Source organism: Hippocampus guttulatus, chromosome 14 (assembly GCF_054856545.1).
Source record: "Hippocampus guttulatus isolate MCC_2025c chromosome 14, RoL_Hgut_1.0, whole genome shotgun sequence".
Classification (NCBI taxonomy): domain Eukaryota; kingdom Metazoa; phylum Chordata; class Actinopteri; order Syngnathiformes; family Syngnathidae; genus Hippocampus; species Hippocampus guttulatus.
Window position 1 is genome coordinate 9,913,606 of NC_141274.1, and position 19,922 is coordinate 9,933,527.

General features: G+C 45.4%; 1 protein-coding gene across 2 annotated transcripts; it reads left to right on the forward strand.

The window, feature by feature from the left end:
• Nucleotides 1–208: 208 nt before the first annotated feature.
• chd8 (chromodomain helicase DNA binding protein 8) lies at nt 209–19,478 on the forward strand. 2 transcript variants are annotated; one of them, XM_086129060.1, is made up of 39 exons: nt 209–310; nt 1,662–2,713; nt 2,832–3,137; nt 3,226–3,339; nt 3,421–3,926; nt 4,026–4,137; nt 4,841–5,050; nt 5,146–5,214; nt 5,307–5,362; nt 5,458–5,575; nt 6,118–6,201; nt 6,312–6,449; nt 6,615–6,736; nt 7,666–7,909; nt 7,989–8,165; nt 8,289–8,432; nt 8,577–8,675; nt 8,795–8,954; nt 9,071–9,281; nt 9,362–9,557; nt 9,669–9,839; nt 9,936–10,226; nt 10,322–10,542; nt 10,730–10,932; nt 11,051–11,207; nt 11,280–11,369; nt 12,290–12,393; nt 12,545–12,668; nt 14,615–14,690; nt 14,781–15,055; nt 15,207–15,439; nt 16,072–16,713; nt 16,794–16,897; nt 16,985–17,194; nt 17,553–17,645; nt 17,738–17,851; nt 17,955–18,056; nt 18,144–18,248; nt 18,382–19,478. In XM_086129060.1, exons 2-39 carry the CDS (start codon nt 1,763–1,765, stop codon nt 18,763–18,765), a joined length of 7,716 nt encoding a protein of 2,571 aa, XP_085985186.1. In that variant the 5' UTR covers nt 209–310; nt 1,662–1,762; the 3' UTR covers nt 18,766–19,478. The 2 variants fall into 2 exon arrangements, with proteins under 2 accessions (XP_085985186.1, XP_085985187.1); XM_086129061.1 differs by having other exon boundaries at nt 4,844–5,050.
• The last annotated feature ends 444 nt before the right edge of the window (nt 19,479–19,922 follow it).

The following is a 19,922-nucleotide window of genomic DNA, read 5'->3' on the forward strand; positions in this document are numbered from 1 at the left end:
CGTAGTCCGGCAGAACCGACGATCACTCAGTCAAATGAGCTCGGCTAGGCCGCATTTATTGTTCCGCAACCGAACGCGCTCTCATCCCGCCTAACGGCGGCCAAAGTTTGAATGACGACCACAACAGCCAATGGCATTGCCGCGTGCTTCCGGCTAGGAAGAAAAAGGACCAATCGGAGCTTGTCAGCGTCCGCGAGGCAGGCATTGTACGGGCTCTCGAGGAAAAATGTTAGTTCCTGCTCTTCCCTAGCCGTTTCCTGTAATCGTACTGTGTTGTGAGACGGAGAAAGCCATGTGTGTCGATGCAAAGGTAAATTTAGCGCCCCGAATTATTACTGGGAGCCTTCGGGCAGCGGACTTGATGGTTATTTTTGGGTATTTTACCGAAAAATGGACGCAGACCAACTGAAAGAGTATTGCGGCCTAACCCGTGTCAGAACGTTGACGGGTAATGGTTATTGTGGCACGTTGCTTTGGTTTGGTCGGGTTTGTTGATGAGATTGAAGGAGTCCGCTTGACTTGATGGTCGGTTGTAATGGACCCAGAAGCCAGTTAACTGCCCCAAACATGCAACCCGGCGTGATTACGAGTGAATATATGCAGTGCTTGCATACACGCTTTGGCAATAGGCACATCTTGACGGTAGATGCTAATGCTAACCGACGGTTTTGTGAGGCAGACTGCAATGTGAGCAGAGGAAAGCATCCTACCTCTCCATCACTGCCTCCTCGACTTACTTTAATGCCAACTCTTCCCAATTATTAAATATTTGCCAGTGTCGTTTTATATTATTACGACTACAGCAGCTAATTATCACAGATGTGCCCATATCCTGGCAGCATATGAGAAATATTGGCTTTGTAGGGGGGGAAGCTACTTGTTATCACTCAACAGTCAACTACACCCTGAACATCTATTAGGCCATATTTGTTGCTTACTGTTTATCCAATACTTAAATAATTTAATTAGAATCCCAATTAAAATAACACTGGTTTTCCTGATCATCGTTTACTTGTAAAGAGTGGCCATCCATCCATTTTCCCAACCGTTTATAAATATTCCATGGTGTATAAAATAGGCTGGTAGTGTGAGATGTTCATCCGTTCTCATATATTGAATACATCTGAATTAAATGTGTGTATATGTTGTATTGGCAGATCTGGAAGTCTAACATGCTGAAAACAAGGGCTGACTATTACTTCTCGTTTATCAAGACCCTATTTCACTGAGCAGCGAAGGTTTGCAAGGCACACATAGCATGTGTTTTTTTAAAATTCTTTGCGCAGGGAGGCGCCGGGATGTTTTGGGTTCGTTCAGTGTCGCTACCAGTTTCAAAGACATCCACCAGACATTGCCAAACAGTGAATGGAAACAGTTTTTCACATCAGCATACAATTTTGAGCATGTTCAAATGTTCTTTGCAAAAAGAAAAAATGATTGAGACCATTAAAATAACTTTGCGATCGTTTGCGACCCTGACCAAATCCTCAAGAAAAAACCTTTGCGACATGCACGCACACAAACCTTTGCAGCTCAGTGAGATACGGCCTTTCAGCCTCTGTTATTTATTATTACTGAATGCCGATAGTCTGGAATCATACAGCATCGATAAATCATGCCGAATTTGTGTTGTTAATGTCTGTTTTCTTTCTGATCTCCAGCTGTTTCCTTTGACATTTTGAAAAACCGGATGAGTACAATTTAGCTTTCATCTCGGAGCGTCTCTAACATTGTGCCCATCTCCCTGTGTGGAGGGGGCAAGATGGCAGACCCCATAATGGACCTCTTTGAGGACACACCCCTGTTTAACCTGGATGCCCTCCCGGATGACTCCTTTTCTCAGGGTTCATCAGACCCAGTGGAAGAGGCTCTTAAGCTGGCTTTAGGTCAGGTGGACGCACCAGTTGAGTCATCGCCCACACCTGAGCTTCCAGTCAACGCTGGCCTTTGTGTTCCTGTCGCAGACGCCACCGTAACTAAACAGGCCTCCATTCCAGTTCCCGCACAGCAGACAGCAACAGTGGCGGCTGCTCAGACTGTTTCTCTATCTGCGGTTTCCACTGTAGCCCAGGCTCCTGCTGCTGTTGATGCCGTACCTCAAGCTCAAGCCCATGCCACAGTACCCATTGCTAGCAATGCCAGTGTGGTCAGCAGTAGCACTGTCCTGCTTAACTCCCCGCTAACTGTTTCCAGTCCTCCAGCCACCACCACCGCCGCCCAGCAGCTCGCACAGATCGCTCAGCAACTCACTCCCCAGCAGCTATCTGCCATCACACAGCAGGCGGGAGGGAAGATTGTCATCCTGAAAGGTTCTCAGGGGCAAGCCCAGGTGCTACAGACTGTACCAGGAGCCACAAGCCAGACAGGCAGCAAGGTCATCCGCTTGGTGTCTGGCTCACCGCTTAAACCAGGCATGCCCATACTACAAGGAGGAGCCGTCTTGAACCAAACGACCACAGGGCAAACTCAATTAAAGGTTGGTGCTGCGGGCGTGCAGCGGCTGCTGCAGTCCCCCAACGGGCCAGTTAAACAGTTGCTGCTCACCTCCATGCCCCAGCAAGGCCAGCAGGTCCAAGTGCAGATTCCAACTCAAACACAGATGCCACAAGTCCAAGCTCAAGTGCAAGTCCAGCCCCACAGCCAGCCTGCTCAGATCCAAATCCAAGCGCAAAACCAGGTGCAACTCCAGCCGGCCATGCAGGCCCAAACCCCAGTAAGTGGTCCTTGCAGTCAGACTGTCGAATGAGACTAGAATTGGTTTGCTTTCTGTGTATATAGGCTGTTTGCTCATGATCGCAATGAGACTTAATGTATTCTGTTTGTGGCTCTAGGGGAGTGAAGCAAAACGAATCACTCTGGTTCTCCAGCAGCCCTCGCAGGCTGCCGCCGCTTCGTCAATGGGTCAAACTATTGTTGCCCAACCCCAGGTCACGCAGGTTCAAGCAAACCAAGGAGGTCAGCAACAGGTCCAAGCTCCGGCTCGACTGGTGCTGGGACAGCTCCCTGGGGGTAAGCTGGTCCTCCAAGGAAGCCAGCTTGCAGCCTTGACCCAGGCCCGGGCTGCAGGAGGGCAGCCCAAAGTTCTTACAATCCAGCTGCAGGTGCAACAGCAGCCAAACCAGCAAGGAGGAGTTAAGGTAAGATCGTTCTTCAATGATGGGGGAAAAAAAATCATTAAATACGTGCAAATATTTATTTATTTTATTTACTTTTGTAACTTTTCAGTACCAGTTGGTCTCAGGAGCAGGCGGTACTGGCAGCCCGCAGGTATTGCAAATTTCTCAAGGCCAAGGGGGGCAGAGGGTTGCAGTGCCTCTCAAAATGCTTCTGCAGCCACAGGTACATCATTTTATTATGCACCTTGTACTTTGGTGTTTGTGATGCGACAGGAACTACAGTATAATTTCTTTGCCAATACAGACGAGCTCAGCAGCTACAGGCGGTGGGGCTGTCTCAGTGGTGAAGGTTGTCAACTCCTCAACAGCAGGCCCCTCCAGCACGACCACCGCGGTATCACAGGCTATCCGCATCACCAAGGCTCCTGGCGATTCTTCCTCTGTGCGACGGGTGGAGATCCTCTGCAAGCAGGAGAAGGCAAATCGTATTGTGGCTGAAGCCATCGCGAGGGCGAAAGCCCGCGGGGAGAAGAACTTGCCTCGAGTACTCAACCAGGACGAACTCCCATCCACGCAGATCTCACCAGAAATTGGAGGCACCGTGACCGTGGTCACGTCTGCTGCAAAGAAAAAGCCGAGTGGGGGAGGGAGCAAGAAGAAAAGTCCTGTCGTTGCAGGAATGCCATCTAAAAGTGCAGGAGGAGCTGACAAAAAAGGCAAAGCCAAACCAGCAGGAGGGGCGGTTGTAGATATAGGAGGCACCACCATGCCCGCTGGTGGCATGAAGGGGAAAAGCAAAATCAAGACAAAGTAAGAGATGCATGTTGCAAAATGTTGTCTTTTCTTAACACTCATTTGATCTTTGGATAACAGTCACGGATGTGTTTTGATTTCTTGTTCCTCTCTTAGCACTATCACTCTTGTGGGGGCGAAGAAAAGAAAAAGAAATTCCTCCTCTGATCATTCGGATGGGGAGTTGAGTCCAGCCTCACCTGCTGCGCTGGAAGAAGATTTGATCATGGTAAAAAGACATGTTCACACATTCTATGGTTGCCCGCAGTTCCTTCAAATACAACGGCGCCTCTGAAGTTGAACACAGTCTATTCCGTCATGCTGCCAAGGCCAATTTAGTTTACGTTCAGAGTGCCACAGTATGGCAGAGTGTCCTTTTGGAGCGTAACTCCTTGGAAAGGTCGCTAGAATGGCCCCGGGGATTAATTGTCACCACAAAATTTCTTACGTCATTGCGTAAGTGTAATAAATGCTGTATCAATATTCTGTTAGAAATGGCTTTCGTTTACTTCCATTGTGGTGTAGAATTTGTTGACAGCTGTTTATATACACTTAGTATGGCCTCAGAAGAGTTTCCTGAGGTGTCTCTACGGCTTTGAGTCATATTCGGGCTGGGCGATAAATATCGGTATGTATCGCGATAGAGACACGCGATCGATATCAATAGAAAATGCCTTTGATAAAATGTTCAAAATAGAAATTGAAAAAGAAATTAGGACGCAAATCCCGACCCTGGCATTGCGCGTCTTGTAGGCAACGTGCAGCCGACTCCAAACACAGGAGAAGCGTTATAAATCGATATCGACCAACATGAAATAATTCCGTCGTGCTATACTTTTCAGTCATATCACACAACTTTTACGTGCTTAATGAAGGTGTTGTGAATAATATTCGAGTGACTCCTAATAAACACAAAAATCTTTTTTGTCTAGAAGAGGCGCTCTAATCGCGTAGTGAACAGGAAGAAGTACACCGAGGACCTGGACATTAAGATAACAGATGACGAGGACGAGCAGGAGGATGTCGACGTTACGACGACCACGGCGGCCGTGGCCTCCATCAGCGCAGCACCCGCAGCGGCACACGTCCGCCAGGAAATTGAGTTACATGGTGACGGACTGCCTGGCATGCAGTTCTTTGTGGTGTGTTGAATCATTCCCTTTTGAGACTCAACTGAAAAAAGGATTGTTGAGAGCATTACTCTTCATTGAAATGTCACATTTGTTTATCTGTGCAGGAAAACCCAAGTGAAGAAGATGCTGCCATTGTAGATAAAATCCTTTCCATGCGCGTAACAAAGAAAGAAGTATGCGTTTATGTATTTCTTGTTCATGGTTGCATTTATAATTTTCTACTTTTGTTGAAAATTTGTTTAAAAAAAAACAACATTTCTTGTAGGTGTCCCCAGGCCAGTATACCAATCTGGAGGAATTCTTTGTAAAATACAAGAACTAGTAAGTCTCCCAACCGTGACAAGCAAAATGCAGCCTTTACTTTGAGTATGCGGCTAGATTACAATACATCGAGGACTTCACGTTCTTGTTTCCAGTTCATACTTACACTGCGAATGGGCCACTCTGGGGCAGCTGGAGAAAGACAAGAGAATCCATCAAAAGATCAAAAGGTTTAAGACCAAACATGCGCAGATGAGGCATTTTTTCCATGAGGTGAGAGGACAAACGTAATTTTTTTGTTGTAGCTCGTCAGCCACACACATTGTAACGAAAAACTATACGAACCCTTTGGTGGTCAAAATCACAAAATGAACAATCCAATTCAACTAATACCACAAAAACAATTCATTTTTTTATTGAAAGTACAGGGTTGTTATCACAGTATAGAAAGTTTGGATTTTGACCTCATAAATTTCAAGGCTTGGAAAAAGTGTGGAAAATGAAAACTTTGTATGTCACGACAGCTCTATTTTCTTTTTAAAAAGGGGGGGGGGTATTTGGAAGAGCAGTTACAATGTTTGTTTGAGAGCATGCCATGTCATACCATAGTTTCAGTGAATACTCGAGTCCGATTGGCTCAGAAAATTATCAGCTGCTAATTTGCCCCCTCCGAATGTCTCGAGTCCAATTCCAATGAAGTTGCGACATTGTGTCAAACATAAATCAAAACAGAAGACAATGATTTCCAAAGCACGTCCGGTGCCGTCGTTGCATCGAAATAACTTGACTGTATTTGGCTCTGTGGTACTTTTCAGGAGGAGGAGCTCTTTAATCCAGACTACGTGGAAGTGGACAGGATCTTGGATGTGTCTCACAGTACAGACAAAGACAATGGCGAGGTAGATTAGAAGAAAGAACACAAAAAAGGGATACATGTGGATCTTCAGATCTAAAGAAAGCAAATTGGTTGCGATGTTGCTAAGTGTGACACTTTCCTCCATCCCCTTAGCCTGTGATTTACTACTTGGTGAAGTGGTGTTCTCTGCCTTACGAAGACGCAACCTGGGAGCTGAATGAGGATGTGGACGAAGGCAAGGTGGAAGAGTTTAACAAAATCCAAACCCGACAACCTCGCCTCAAGAAAACTGTAAGTACTACGTGTCGAGAATTTAATTGACGTATGGTTTCGGTTGTTGACTGTCAGTAATGTTCAGGAAAGTTTGCCCAAATGCGTCTCATTTACAGTACTTCTTGATTCCAGTCGTTCGTTGAACGTGAAAAGGACTAAACTAAACTCTGTGCTCTTCTGTAGACGCGACCACAGGCTGGTTCATGGAAGAAGTTGGAGGAGACGAGAGAGTACAAGAATGGCAACACTCTTAGAGAATATCAATTGGAGGGTGTCAACTGGCTGCTCTTTAACTGGTACAACAGGTATGCATCACACCCATTCACCTCACGTGTTCTGCAAAATGCAACAAAAAGTCAGTCACACATTGAGTATGTTCGAATTGTTTTTTTTATCTCTCTCTCGCTCTCTCCCCCTCTAATTTATTTATTTATATTTTTAATTCACTGCAACACTTGCATGCAATGTTCCCTGTAATTTTCCATGTGTCTGAGCATTTACACAAAGTCCCTGAGCATTCTTTCGGCCACGGTGAGCAACCTGAGACGTGCGCACTGCAGCCAAACCAATATCACACCTGTCCAAAATCATCATGACGCATTACATGATGTATGTATGTTACCAAGAAAAAAGCAAACCACTTGTATACCAAAATAGAGACTGAGAGAGCCCAAGTGTAATCATTTACGTCACATGCATCGATGACGAAAGCGGCTCGGGCTGCCCGAACTCCGGAATTGCCAACACGTGACCATTGACTGACTCACAAAGCATCGAGGCTCCTTCCCTCGGTGAGGTGGGACAACTCCAATGCTGGACAAACGCCATGTTTGATCGTAGGGGTGGCTTTGGTGGAGAGAAATGATTGACAAGGATTACATGTGCTCGCCTTGAATTTCGATCTTTTTCTGTCGCATGTCCTTTCCCGCTCCATCAACCACGTGTTAAACAAACTTTTCACTTTATGTGAGGAAAATATAAAAATGCAAATACAGCTTGTTTTTTCTTTTATTTTTTACATTTTTAAATGAAATCGGTGAGCTAAATACATTTGCTGTGCGCTGAGAGGGTGAAAGCAGTGCGCAATTGCAAAAATCCACACCATTTAGCTTGTATCAACGGGGAGCATTCCTAAGGCAAATTACACTGAATGATTCCACCACTGTAAGGGAAGGAAATTGGGAAATATCGTCAACTTTTTTCTCTCTTCATTTGCTCACACCTTGTGTTTCAGGCAAAACTGTATCCTAGCAGATGAAATGGGTCTTGGGAAGACCATCCAGTCCATCACTCTGTTGTCTGAGATTTATGCGACTGGGATCCAGGGCCCCTTCTTGGTCATTGCTCCGCTTTCCACCATCACCAACTGGGAGAGGGAGTTCTCCACGTGGACCGACATGAATGCCATCGTCTACCACGGCAGCCTGGCCAGCAGGCAGATGATCCAACAGTACGAGATGTACTGCAAAGATGACAAGGTAGGCTTGATGCTAACTGATCTGAAACTCAAATTGATCATTTCTAATTTGTTACTTTTTTTTTTTTTTTTTTACGCAGGAACATTTAATCCCAGGCGCGTACAAATTTGATGCTCTGATTACAACTTTTGAGATGGTGCTGTCCGACTGCCCCGAGCTGAGGGAGATATCCTGGCGTTGTGTGATCATTGATGAAGCGCATCGCCTCAAGAATCGTAATTGCAAGCTGTTAGACAGCTTGAAAATGTTGGATCTGGTTAGTTGACCCAAGTAGACTATTTCAGAAAAAAACAAAACCCTATCGTGCAAAACAGAGAGCAGTCACTTTGATTTGGGTGTCACCTCATGTTATTTATTTATTTATTGTTGCCCCCACCAGGAGCACAAGGTTTTGTTGACTGGCACTCCTCTCCAAAATACTGTGGAGGAACTCTTCAGTTTGCTTCATTTCCTGGAGCCTGCCCAATTCCCCTCTGAAATTGAATTCCTCAGGGAGTTTGGAGACCTCAAAACAGAGGAACAGGTGCAAAATACATGACTGTATGATCATCTGGCACAAACAGACTGTACTATTCTTTACCTTGTGACAATAAAATGATAAATTATCATTGTCGTAATATTTTAAACTTGGTAGTGACCGAGCATCTTATTTTCCCCTGTCCTTCAGGTTCAGAAGTTGCAGGCTATATTGAAGCCAATGATGTTGCGAAGGCTCAAGGAAGATGTTGAGAAGAATTTGGCGCCCAAACAGGAAACAATCATTGAGGTTCCTAAATGCATGATGATGATTTTACATGATAAAACAACATTTTGCAGCGGCGGCGTCATTAAACCTTTGTTGTGAAGAGTTGAAATTTGAAATGACTCTTGTATTCCTTTTCTAAGGTTGAGTTGACGGATGTTCAAAAGAAGTACTACCGGGCCATCCTGGAAAGGAACTTCAGTTTTCTCAGTTTAGGTGCAAACAGTAACAGCAATGTCCCCAACCTGCTCAACACTATGATGGAACTGCGCAAGTGCTGCAACCACCCTTACCTCATCAATGGTATTGCAACTCACACTCAGTTGGCTCTTTTATGCAAGTGCGCATCACTTGAGATGTTGTTTTCTTTGCTAACAAGTCTTCATTTGGTGGTGTTGTGTCTTGGCTTTCTTAACAAGGTGCGGAGGAGAAGATTGTAGCAGAGTTACGGCAGGTGTATGACCCTCTGGCCCCAGATTTCCATTTGCAGGCCTTAATTCGGTCTGCCGGAAAGCTCGTCTTGCTGGACAAGCTGCTGCCGCGTCTCAAGGCTGGGGGTCACAAAGTCCTCATTTTCTCACAAATGGTGCGCTGCTTGGACATTCTGGAGGACTACCTCATCAACAAGAGGTGGGACGCATTTTCTCTTACTTTCCTCGGCCGGCTGTTGTGTGTCTCTTTACAAGTTCTTCTTCCCATATTTTTCCTAGATACCTTTATGAACGGATTGATGGCAGAGTCCGTGGCAATTTACGGCAGGCTGCCATCGATCGCTTCAGCAAGCCTGACTCGGACCGTTTTGTCTTTCTGCTGTGTACCCGAGCCGGCGGCTTGGGTATCAACCTCACTGCTGCTGACACCTGCGTCATATTTGACTCGGACTGGAACCCTCAGAATGACCTGCAGGTACATCTTCAATTTGCTGCTCGAGCCAACATTTCTTATCTTTGGAGTTCTCTCCTTTCGCCGATTCACCACGAAGATACATTTACTTATTTATTCTAACAACTCCCACAGGCACAAGCCCGATGTCATCGTATTGGCCAGTCAAAAGCAGTCAAAGTCTACCGTCTGATCACAAGGAATTCCTACGAGAGAGAGATGCTGGACAAAGCAAGTCTGAAGCTTGGTCTCGACCGTGCCGTCCTGCAAAGCATGAGCGGCAATAAAGAGAGCAATGTTAATGGGGTAGGAAAACAGTCGCCTACAATTTATGTTATGGATTTTTTTTGTTTGTTTGTTACACGTTTTACTTTTCAACCCATCAAAATGTTGTCGCGTCAGATCCAGCAGTTTTCTAAGAAGGAGATTGAGGACTTGCTGAGGAAAGGCGCTTACGCCGCCATCATGGACGAGAACGATGAGGGCAGTCGCTTTTGCGAGGAAGACATTGACCAGATCCTCCAGCGCAGAGCCACCACCATCACCATAGAGAGCGAAGGCAAGGGCTCCACCTTCTCGAAGGCCAGCTTTGTGGCTTCTGAGAACCGCAACGACATTGCCCTTGATGACCCGGAATTCTGGGAAAAATGGGCTAAGAAAGCCGACATAGACATGGACACGATCAACAGAAAGGTAAACTGATCGTCACTTTTAAAAACGTTGTTTTGCGCTTCTTGTGTACTTGCATTTTGTCTCAATTTGTTGGGAATTGTTTCTTACGCCCTTAGAATACACTCGTGATTGACACTCCCAGAGTGCGCAAGCAGACCCGCCAGTATTCCACTTTGCGAGGAGAAGGTGCAGAACTATCTGATGCGGACAGTGACGAAGAGTACCCACCCGCAAATTCCAGACACTCTCGTTCTTCCCGACGTGCTGATCGGCACACCGGAGTGGGTTACGGTCGCACTGACTGTTTCCGCGTGGAAAAACATCTACTGGTCTATGGGTGCGTACAATTGGATAATAAACTAGTTCTCTCAAGCTTAATGTTGTTCATTTGGTTGTTCTTCTGATCGGAGCCATCAACATGACTTGCGGGCAAATAGGATTATATTAGTTTTTATTGAAACAATAGTGTTCATTTTCATGGTGACCTCCTTCACACCCCTTTTTTTTTGGGCACTCTTTTCCAGTTGGGGCCGCTGGAGGGACATCCTCTCTCACGCCAGATGTAAGCGTCGCCTGAGCGAGCGCGACGTGGAGACAATCTGCCGTGTCATCCTGGTATTTTGTCTCCTTCACTATCGTGGAGATGAGAACATCAAGAGTTTCATCTGGGAACTCATCACACCACCAGAGAACGGACGTGAACCCCAAACACTGCTCAACCACTCTGGTAGGAAAAATGTTCATTGCTCAAGGTTTCAACTTTATTGGAATGCAAGCTCAAAAGAGGCTTATTGCTTTGTTTGAGAATTTCTTGCCTCGGTTGAGTTGACTTTTTTTCTCCCCAGGCCTTTCCATCCCAGTCCCCAGAGGCAGAAAGGGTAAGAGGGTAAAAGCTCAGAGCACATTTGATGTGCAGAAGGTGGAGTGGATCCGCAAGTACAACCCAGACACACTGCTGCTCGATGACAGTTACCGCAAACATCTCAAACACCAGTGCAACAAGTTAGTGGAACATAAAAGTTCTTTTGGTGTATATATGTACGTATTATTGTGCTGATGTCTCTTCTCTCATAGGGTGTTGCTCAGGGTGCGTATGCTGTACTATCTGAAACAGGAAGTGATTGGGGAACATGCTGAGTCTGTCCTAAAGGGGGCTGACATCAGGTATAAATTTCAGGGGTTCGTGTATCACTTTCTTAAAATAAGGGGCCAAAGTCACATTTTGACCCAAGAAGAAAATGCTGAAATGGCCTACAGCCTGAGTTTAACAGATCATCCTATTCTACCACATTATTAAAAAGGAAGAAGAAGAAGATGGAAAAAGAACTTTGGGCCGTTATTGTACAAAGGTGACGTGTTACCAAATAGGCAGTTTGACACTCTGCCATAAGGTCATAGTTTCAATAACCGCTAATACTGTCACCGTAATGAGCCCCCCCCCCCCCTTATTTATTTTTTGTGGTGACGTCTTACCAGCGCACAATATGGTATGGCTCTTTATAGAGCCATATCATATTTAGTTATATCGAGAGCTATATAAACAAGTCGCCTTGGCTAACAGCAAAGCAACAGTTACGTAAGGAGAAGGAAGATTGGGGACGAAAGAGTCTGCAAACTCCACCACATTTACATTGATGCTGTCATCTGTTTATTAATTTGCATTGCCCCCCTACCCCCTCCAGTTATCCCCAAGGACAACATGAATTGCCCATGGGTCTGTTCTAAAAATAGCTCACCGGTGATGGGACAAACTAACTAGGAATTAAAATGGAACAAGAATGTTAACATGTTATAGTATTTAAACTTAACATGGTATACATTTTTTATTTACCAAATATTCCATATTTTGTTTAAAAATAAAACTGTTTTCACTAAGGGGGCAAATGCTGTTTTTACAAATCCCAAATATTTCCAAAAGGGATATTTTTTGAGCTGTAATGTTAACACTGTGAACCGGTAATATTTTTCCTGACTTTTATTGTACTGTCAGAATCTTATATTGGCCCATATGCCTCCTACCAATGCACACTCTCTTCGTATGAAGCGACCTGAGACACACAATGGACTAACGTCTTTGCTTTCAGAGCTGTTGATATTTGGATGCCAGAAATGGAACAGCAAGAGGTACCTGCAGGATGGTGGGATGGCGAGGCGGACCGCTCCCTGCTGGCTGGTGTGTTTAAACATGGTAAGAATATTCTGGAGAACGGCAAGGCTTTTCTCTGCTTATTCGGTTATATCGGTTCCAAAAAAAAAAAAAAAAAGCATCGACCAGTTGTTGAAGTTGACTTTTTTTTCCTCCCAACCCAAGTACTCAATGACCATCTCTCTGTTACTAGGTTATGAGATGTATACAACCATGCGAGCTGATCCACGTCTTTGTTTCCTGGAGAGGGTGGGCCGCCCAGACGACAAGGCTATCGATGCCGAGCAGCACACTGCTGATGGCGAGCTGGGAGATGAGTGAGTCATGCTGACACTCTTGTACCTGTTTGTAAATTCGAGTGGCGTAATATGTCTTCGCACAAAGTGCACTGGTACCCGAAGCACTTTGTAAGTTACTAGCTCTAGAGGTGTATATATGTACATGTGTATGTATTTTTTTCCCCCCAAAAATGAGACATTATTTAAATTTGGTGCATTTGTCATAAAAAAACAGATATTTGCAAGTGTCTTATTTAAAAAGACACAAAGATAACCAGTCTGCTTTCATGAAAGACGGAAATCTGTGATTACTTCCTGTTGAGAGGCTGAAATTCCAAGGGTTTGGAAAATTTTAAACTGAACAAGGTCTCTTCACGATTAATTGATAAAGAAAAGCGATTGATTTGATCAATTCACCTCTAGTGATATATTTTCTATTTCTATTCTAAAATTAGGCTTTTGGGGCACTGGAGCAGAGTTCATGCTATTTGGGGTCATCTCAATGAAAAAAATTCAATTTGATGTACAATATGAGTACCTCAAGTTTACAAGCTTGGTCACCATTCAAATTCCACTCAGAAGTCAGCGTGCAGCCGTATATGATTCACTTCTATCAATATTGAAATCTAGATTTCCCTGAGAGAGTTTCTGCTGCTGACTTAGGTGATATCTCACACACAGTTTCTTTGTATACCGTATTTTCACGACCATTCAGCGCACCGTATGGTTGGGCGCAGTCTCATTAATGGGTGCTATTTCTGTATTTTACACATAGACAAAACGCACTGTATTATTGGGCGCAGTTTTAAAGTGGTAAAACATACGCCAGCTTAAACATACGGCATTCATGCGCGCACGCTAAAAACACGTTAGCTTGAAGCATACGGTAGCATGCCAAGACATACAGATACAAGCTAAAAACACATTTTTAAAAAGGCAACGGAAGCAAAACTGAGTTCCGTTGTATTTTATTTAGCCATCATACAATGTACTCACGTTTTTCGATCAATCATCACCCAGAAATCCATCAAAGTCCTCATCCTCTGTATCAGAATTGAACAATTGTGCAAGTACCGGTAATCCATCAAAAACGCCGTGTTCCCTCTCGTTGTCAGAGTTACTCTCATTGCCATGTGGCTCCACAGAAATGATGCCGGCTTTGCCAAAAACTCGAACAACAGTGCAAGCAGACACGTTCGTCCAAGCAGCCACAATCCATTCGCAAATTGTGGCGTAATTCGCCCAGCGCTGCCTCTCACTCTTTGTGTTTGCCATCGATCATCCATTGTTCCCATGCCGTTCGCAACTTTACTTTGAACGCCCGGTCGCAACTTTACTTTGAACGCCCGGTTGATGCCGATGTCCAGCGGTTGGAGTTCTTTAGTCAAGCCTCCGGGAATAACGGCAAGCTCAGAGTTCATTTGCTTGACTTGGTTTTTCACCGCTGCTGTGGGATGGGCACGCATGCCAAAAGCATAACCGATGGCTTGAAGTTTGAACTGAGCTTCGTAGGCGTGTCTCTTTGTAGAATTTATTTTCGGGGGTTCTTAGAAACCAAAACCGAAGTTGTTTTGCAACAATGCACATAGCCACACTCTATACAGGTGTTGGTACCTGCTTGGGGCGTCCCTTTAGCGTCCACTTACACGCCCACCCTTCACTCATTGGCGGACTTCTTCCCCGCATGCCTGTCCTCACTCACGTCTGCCTTTTCTCTCTCGCTCTCCATATATGTATATATACACGCCCACCCTTCACTGATTGGCCGACTTCTTTGCCGCATGCTTGTCCACAGTCACTTCTGCCTTTTCTCTATATAAACAGCGTGTCGGCTCTCAGTCAGGTTTTGGAACTCAGCGCATACACAAGACGCTCCGCATCATAAGGCGTCCTGCCCATTTTGGAGAAAATTTAAGACTTTTAATGGTGCCTTATAGTCGTGAAAATACGGTATTTATTTATTCCGTATTTATTATCTTACACAGGGGTGATTATGATAAATACTCTGAGGACCCAGAGTTCAAGCCAGCATCAAGACTCCCCAAAGATTCTTACGATGAGGTATACCTCTGAGAATTTACATCATCATCGCTCACAAAGCTTTTAACAAATAAGTCTCTCACCTTGTCATGTAACGCTTCCGTCCTCCAGCCTGACGGTATGAAGATGGAGGAAGACATGTCTGTTGAAGACAAGGCGGCTCCAGTGATCACAGAAACCGTTTCTAACCAGAACCAGAGCGGATGCGATTGGCCTTCGAGTTCATCGCTTACCGCTCGCTTACGGCGGTTGGTCACAGCTTACCAGCGTAGCTACAGGCAGGAGCAGCTGAAAATTGAAGCGGAGGCAAAGGGCGACCGCAGACGCCGGAGATGTGAGCAAGCCAGCAAGCTGAAGGAGATAGCGCGCCAGGAGCGACAACAAAGGTATGACTTTTTTTTTGGGGGGGGGGGGGGTTCTTCCCCTTTTTAAATGTGAACATCTATTCAAAAAGGCATTTTGATTTTCACTTGAACTACAGAGGTGTATTTCACTTTGATGACAAAGTCACCAATTCTGATTTATATCTTTCTGCAGGTGGACACGCCGGGAAGAATGTGACTTCTACCGAGTTGTCTCAACTTTTGGTGTTGAAAGAATGAAAAAGGAGTCTGGCCTTCTTGAGGGAGAAGAACAAGACTATGAATGGACGCGATTCCGTACCTTTGCACGCCTGGATAAAAAAACTGATGAAAGCCTTAGCCGCTACTTCCGCTCTTTTGTAGCAATGTGCCGGAGAGTGTGCCACCTGCGCCCTGGCCGGGATGACGGTAACTGCAGCCACCCAATACACACATTTATCGCAGAGGCACCCCCAAAATGTAGCATTCAACGCCGTCAAGTAGCTGCCGAAGCATGTCGTCCGTGTTTGGGAAACTTACTGGGAAAATATAGTGAGCTAGGTTACAAGTTTTTCAACATTGAATGAAACTACCCACCGGGGCGATGTAGGCAGCAAAGCTACAATAAAATGACAAAAGTCGTAAAACTACCTTAGAACTTTTTTTTTCTTTTCCCAAGTTACAGCTATCTAGCGTGGTCTGTTAAAATGCAGGGCTCTCAGGTGAATTCAGTTGTTTGTGAAACCTGTCCCTATCAATCCCTAAAAATATATACACTCACATAATTAGCCTTCCATCTTGTTCTAATCAGACGAACTTAACTGGTTACTATTGTGTTGACAACATGGGGAAATGTAGTTAACCTAATATTGTTGCTATTTGTAGCACCGCTGCTGCCCAACACTGCTTGTTCTAACTTGGATTTATATTACTGACATTAAAAAAAATAAATAAATAAATACTTTGCACTGATAAAATTAGATTCATGCATCCACTGGGTTTCGTTTTGTCTGATTTCATGAAGATCAATCAAAAACCTCCACTCTTTGTACTTTCTCTAGATCCGTCGCCACTTCCCCAGACTGTGGCCCCCATCACAGAGGAGCGAGCGTCCCGCACACTTTATCGCATTAGCCTCCTCCGCCGCCTGCGTGAGCGAGTCCTTCCGCACCCCTCCCTGGAAGAGCGTCTGCTGCTGGCCCCCCGCACCTCCGAGCTGCCCACCTGGTGGAGTATCCCGGACCACGACCGTCAGCTGATGCTCGGCGCAGCGCTGCACGGCGTCAGCCGCACCGAGCTCTCCGTCTTCTCTGACCCGCAGTTCACCTTCTGTGCGGCCCGAGATGAATTCATTCAGAATCAGCAAGCCCCGCCTCCGCCCCTGCCGCCGCCTGTCATGCATCTCAACCAGCCAAAGTCCATTGCGGAGGTGTCAGGGGTGAAGGAGGACGGACAAGAAATGGACATTAGTTTACTAGGTGGTGAAATCAGTGCTCACCTGCAAAGTACACCTGTGACTCACCATGATGGCAAGGCAAGAGGGCCAAGCTGGAGCTTCAAGAAGAACAAAAACAAGGGAGGAACAAAAGGAGGCGAAGAGGGTGGTTCTGACTCCGATTCCGATTCGGATTCGGGTTCGTCTTCATCTGATCATTCAGGCAGCAGTGACGAGAGTGGGGATAGTGAAGAAGAAGTGGATGGAGGTCAGTTGCTATTTGACAAGAACAATTGTATAAAATAAGAAGTCAACACAAAAGATTTTTCTGTATTTGTTTTTTGTCAGGTGTGAAGGCGTGTGATGTTGATGAAGAGAATAGTTTCCTCTCAATGGCCTTGTCTCAGGATGGCATTCCACCCACGGATCCTGTTCGAGTAGACTGGCCCAAGGTAATATGGATCTATTTGTCAGGGAAACTGTTTCTTTTTGATTCGTGCATGGTTCATGTTTAATTAATGCCTCTGATTTCAACTCAGGACCGTGTGTTGATCAACCGTTTGGATAGTTTGTGTACACTGGTGCTTACTGGTCAGTGGCCATCTGGGCGGCGCTACGTGTCTGAGGCTAACGTCAACCAAAGCGCCGAGCTGCAGGGAGACGAGATGGCCTACGCTCGGGCCGGCCGCAAAGCCATCGGCGTTCCTGCAGAAGGAGAGGATGGAGAATTCACTGTCAAACTCCTCAAGGTATTTGTACACCAAACCTTTCGCATCTTGCCTTGTGTGTCATCCTGGTCAACACTGTTGGTTGAAAAGGACTTTATAGTTGTTGTTTGTTTGTTTTTTTGTCCACGTTTGTTTGTACGTAGAAATGGTTCAATTGGCCCCAAAACTCCCATCCCTTCCAGTTTTCAAAATGGCAAACAGCTAAATACACTAAAGCTGGCGGAAATACACTCCTATTGAGTTTTCAAATTGAGAATTCAAAGCAAACCTGCTGAAATTTTACTGCTAGTATAATTTTATTTAGCGCTTATTTTCTTGGTCGGTCAGCAGCGGTGTTTATTATGGCTTCAATACATCTCTCTCTCTCTCTCTCTACCAGGAGGAGGGGTTGAAGCTGACATTCTCAAAGCAGGCACTGATGCCCAACGGGTCAGGTGGCGAAAGCAGCCGCAAGCGTCGCAAAGAACTCGAGGTACAATGATCACCTTGATGAAGAAAGCCGTTGGGTGCGACAAGCACGCCGCATTTTGTCCGCTGAATTCCTGCTATCTTGCCGTCTTGTAGTTATCAGACCCAGAGGGCCTCCTTGATCCACTGGAGCGTATTCCTCGCCGCCGGGACCCTCCCACCTGGCTGAAAGAGAATCCAGATTATGAGGTGGAAGGAGACATGCTAGAGGTACAGGCATTTGTCAATGTCTTTGACGTTTTGTTGTTGCCTGGTCTTAAAAGATCAACGTGAGAAGCAAAATGGAGTCCAATCCTTTTCCTTGTTCCGTCAGCTTCTTGTGAACAGGAGCAAGAGGAAGAGGAGGAGGAAGGCGGATAAAGCCTTAACAGGCAATGAGAAGGTCAAGCTTATTAACATGAGGACGGGAAAGAAGGTGAGACATCCTATTCGCTTAGGTTGAACATTCTTCTTTCAGACCTGTTGACATTTTCTTCCAACACGTTTTGTTCCTCCATTTAAGATCGGAGCTGCATTCTGTCCGATGCTGCAAGACTTGAGAGAATATCTAGAAGAAAATGCCGATTTCGTTGTCGCGCCCGATTGGTCGGAAACAGTTCGAAACTCTGTACGTACGACCTTCTTGATTTCTAATGTACACGCATATGAAACCCAACTTTTGCAAACCTTTTTTGTGACATCAAATATACCGCAAAGCTTCCAAGAATCATTGATCTGTGCTCTACGTTGCGTTCTTGCAGGGCTTTTTGCCTGAGACGCTCTTCCATCGACTGCTGACTGAATACTCGGAGATCCCCAAGAAAAGTCGTCACCGCCACCATCATCATCACCATCACCACCATCACCATTACCAACACCACCACACTCCAGAGCCAGCGCCAGAAAATCCGTACCTGGAAGGAGTGGAAGAGGAGACTCTGGTCTCGGATGGGGCTTACATGATGGACGAGGAGGACCTGGAGACCTCCCAACACTTCCTCACCAGTCCGGACTTCGATGTTAAAATTGAGGCTGGTGACAGCCTTTCCCAAGGAGACTATGACAGCTCAGATCAGGAGGCCCTATTAGATGATGTCATCCTCACACAGAAGGACTCTGACTCGTCATCTAGCTCAGAGGATTGACTCACTCCCCCCAATCCGTTTGACTTGGTCCCCGTCTGAAAGTGCGTTGTTACCCCTCATTTATTTTTACTTTATGTATCAAATTATACTTGGAATTATGTTGCTGCTTTTATGCATTATGAATTTATTTTCTATCTGGATGTTATTTTTTTTGTTTTTTTTTTTGAGAAAGACCAGGTTTGCACCCATGTTTTCCTTTTCATCAGCGACAATTTCAATCCGCCTCTCCTCAGTCCTCCACTGTAGCCGCAGCAAATGGCAATACTCATTCTTTGTGGCCCACCATCCTGCTCCAGTCACTCCCGAATTGAGGAGTTCCCATCACATTCCCAGCTGTGACCAAAACGGGCGGCCTCCTGCTGTAGATAACTTTTTCTTATCAAGGAACCTCAAGTAGGGTCTTCAACGGACTACGCATAATGAATGAAGTGACATCTCAAAGCCTTGTGTGCTCCTGTCACCTGAGTCCACACAAGTCTGTAAAGGACATATGAGGGGTTCCGATGTGTGGGTGTACTGTTAATGTTTTAACTGTGTGAAGGAGAGGGAGTGTGCTGCATTAGTTACTGAGGCAGTGAATAAAGAATGGTTGTATTGTATTATGTAGATCAGGTAAATTGTGTCCTATGGTGCAAAGGTGACAATTGAGTTGCTATTCTTGTTTTATGATCTATCTGTGACCTGAATTACAGCAAAACTACAGTGGCAGCAAATCCGTGTGTATTATTGTCCTTTTCACCAAGCAGCTGTTATCTTGCATTCCAATATGGAATACAGCCATGTGTTGTGGGTCATGATGTAGCCCACCCCCATTTCTCGAGAGGTAAACGTACTGTATAAGATACGAAGGCTTTGCTTCTGTCTAATTGATGCAAATTTAACATTTTTGCGCGAGTAGTGACGTCACGTGGGTGGAAAAAAAATCTGAATTTGGACACAACCTCGGATCCGGGTTCAAGGTCAAGGTTGTCCCCTCAACAGTGAAGATACGTTTCTCTCTCTCTCTCTCTCTCTATTGAAAACTCCTCAGCGATCACCGATGTTTGACAACATCAGACAGTTGGTTTATCTATTTGAATTAGTTTTTACTTTTGTTTCTGGAAACTGATTTTTAATGAGGAAAAACATCGGGGCGGGGGGGTCCACTTAATGTCATA

What these genes read in the sequence shown, in the direction of transcription:
- chd8 (XM_086129060.1), top strand. Translation starts at nt 1,763, where the DNA reads ATGGCAGACCCCATAATGGACCTCTTTGAGGACACACCCCTGTTTAAC. An exon ending in GGCTGGTGTGTTTAAACATG is followed by an intron (nt 12,394 to 12,544) that starts GTAAGAATATTC and finishes CTCTGTTACTAG; the next exon opens with GTTATGAGATGTATACAACC. An exon ending in AGCGTCGCAAAGAACTCGAG is followed by an intron (nt 17,646 to 17,737) that starts GTACAATGATCA and finishes GCCGTCTTGTAG; the next exon opens with TTATCAGACCCAGAGGGCCT.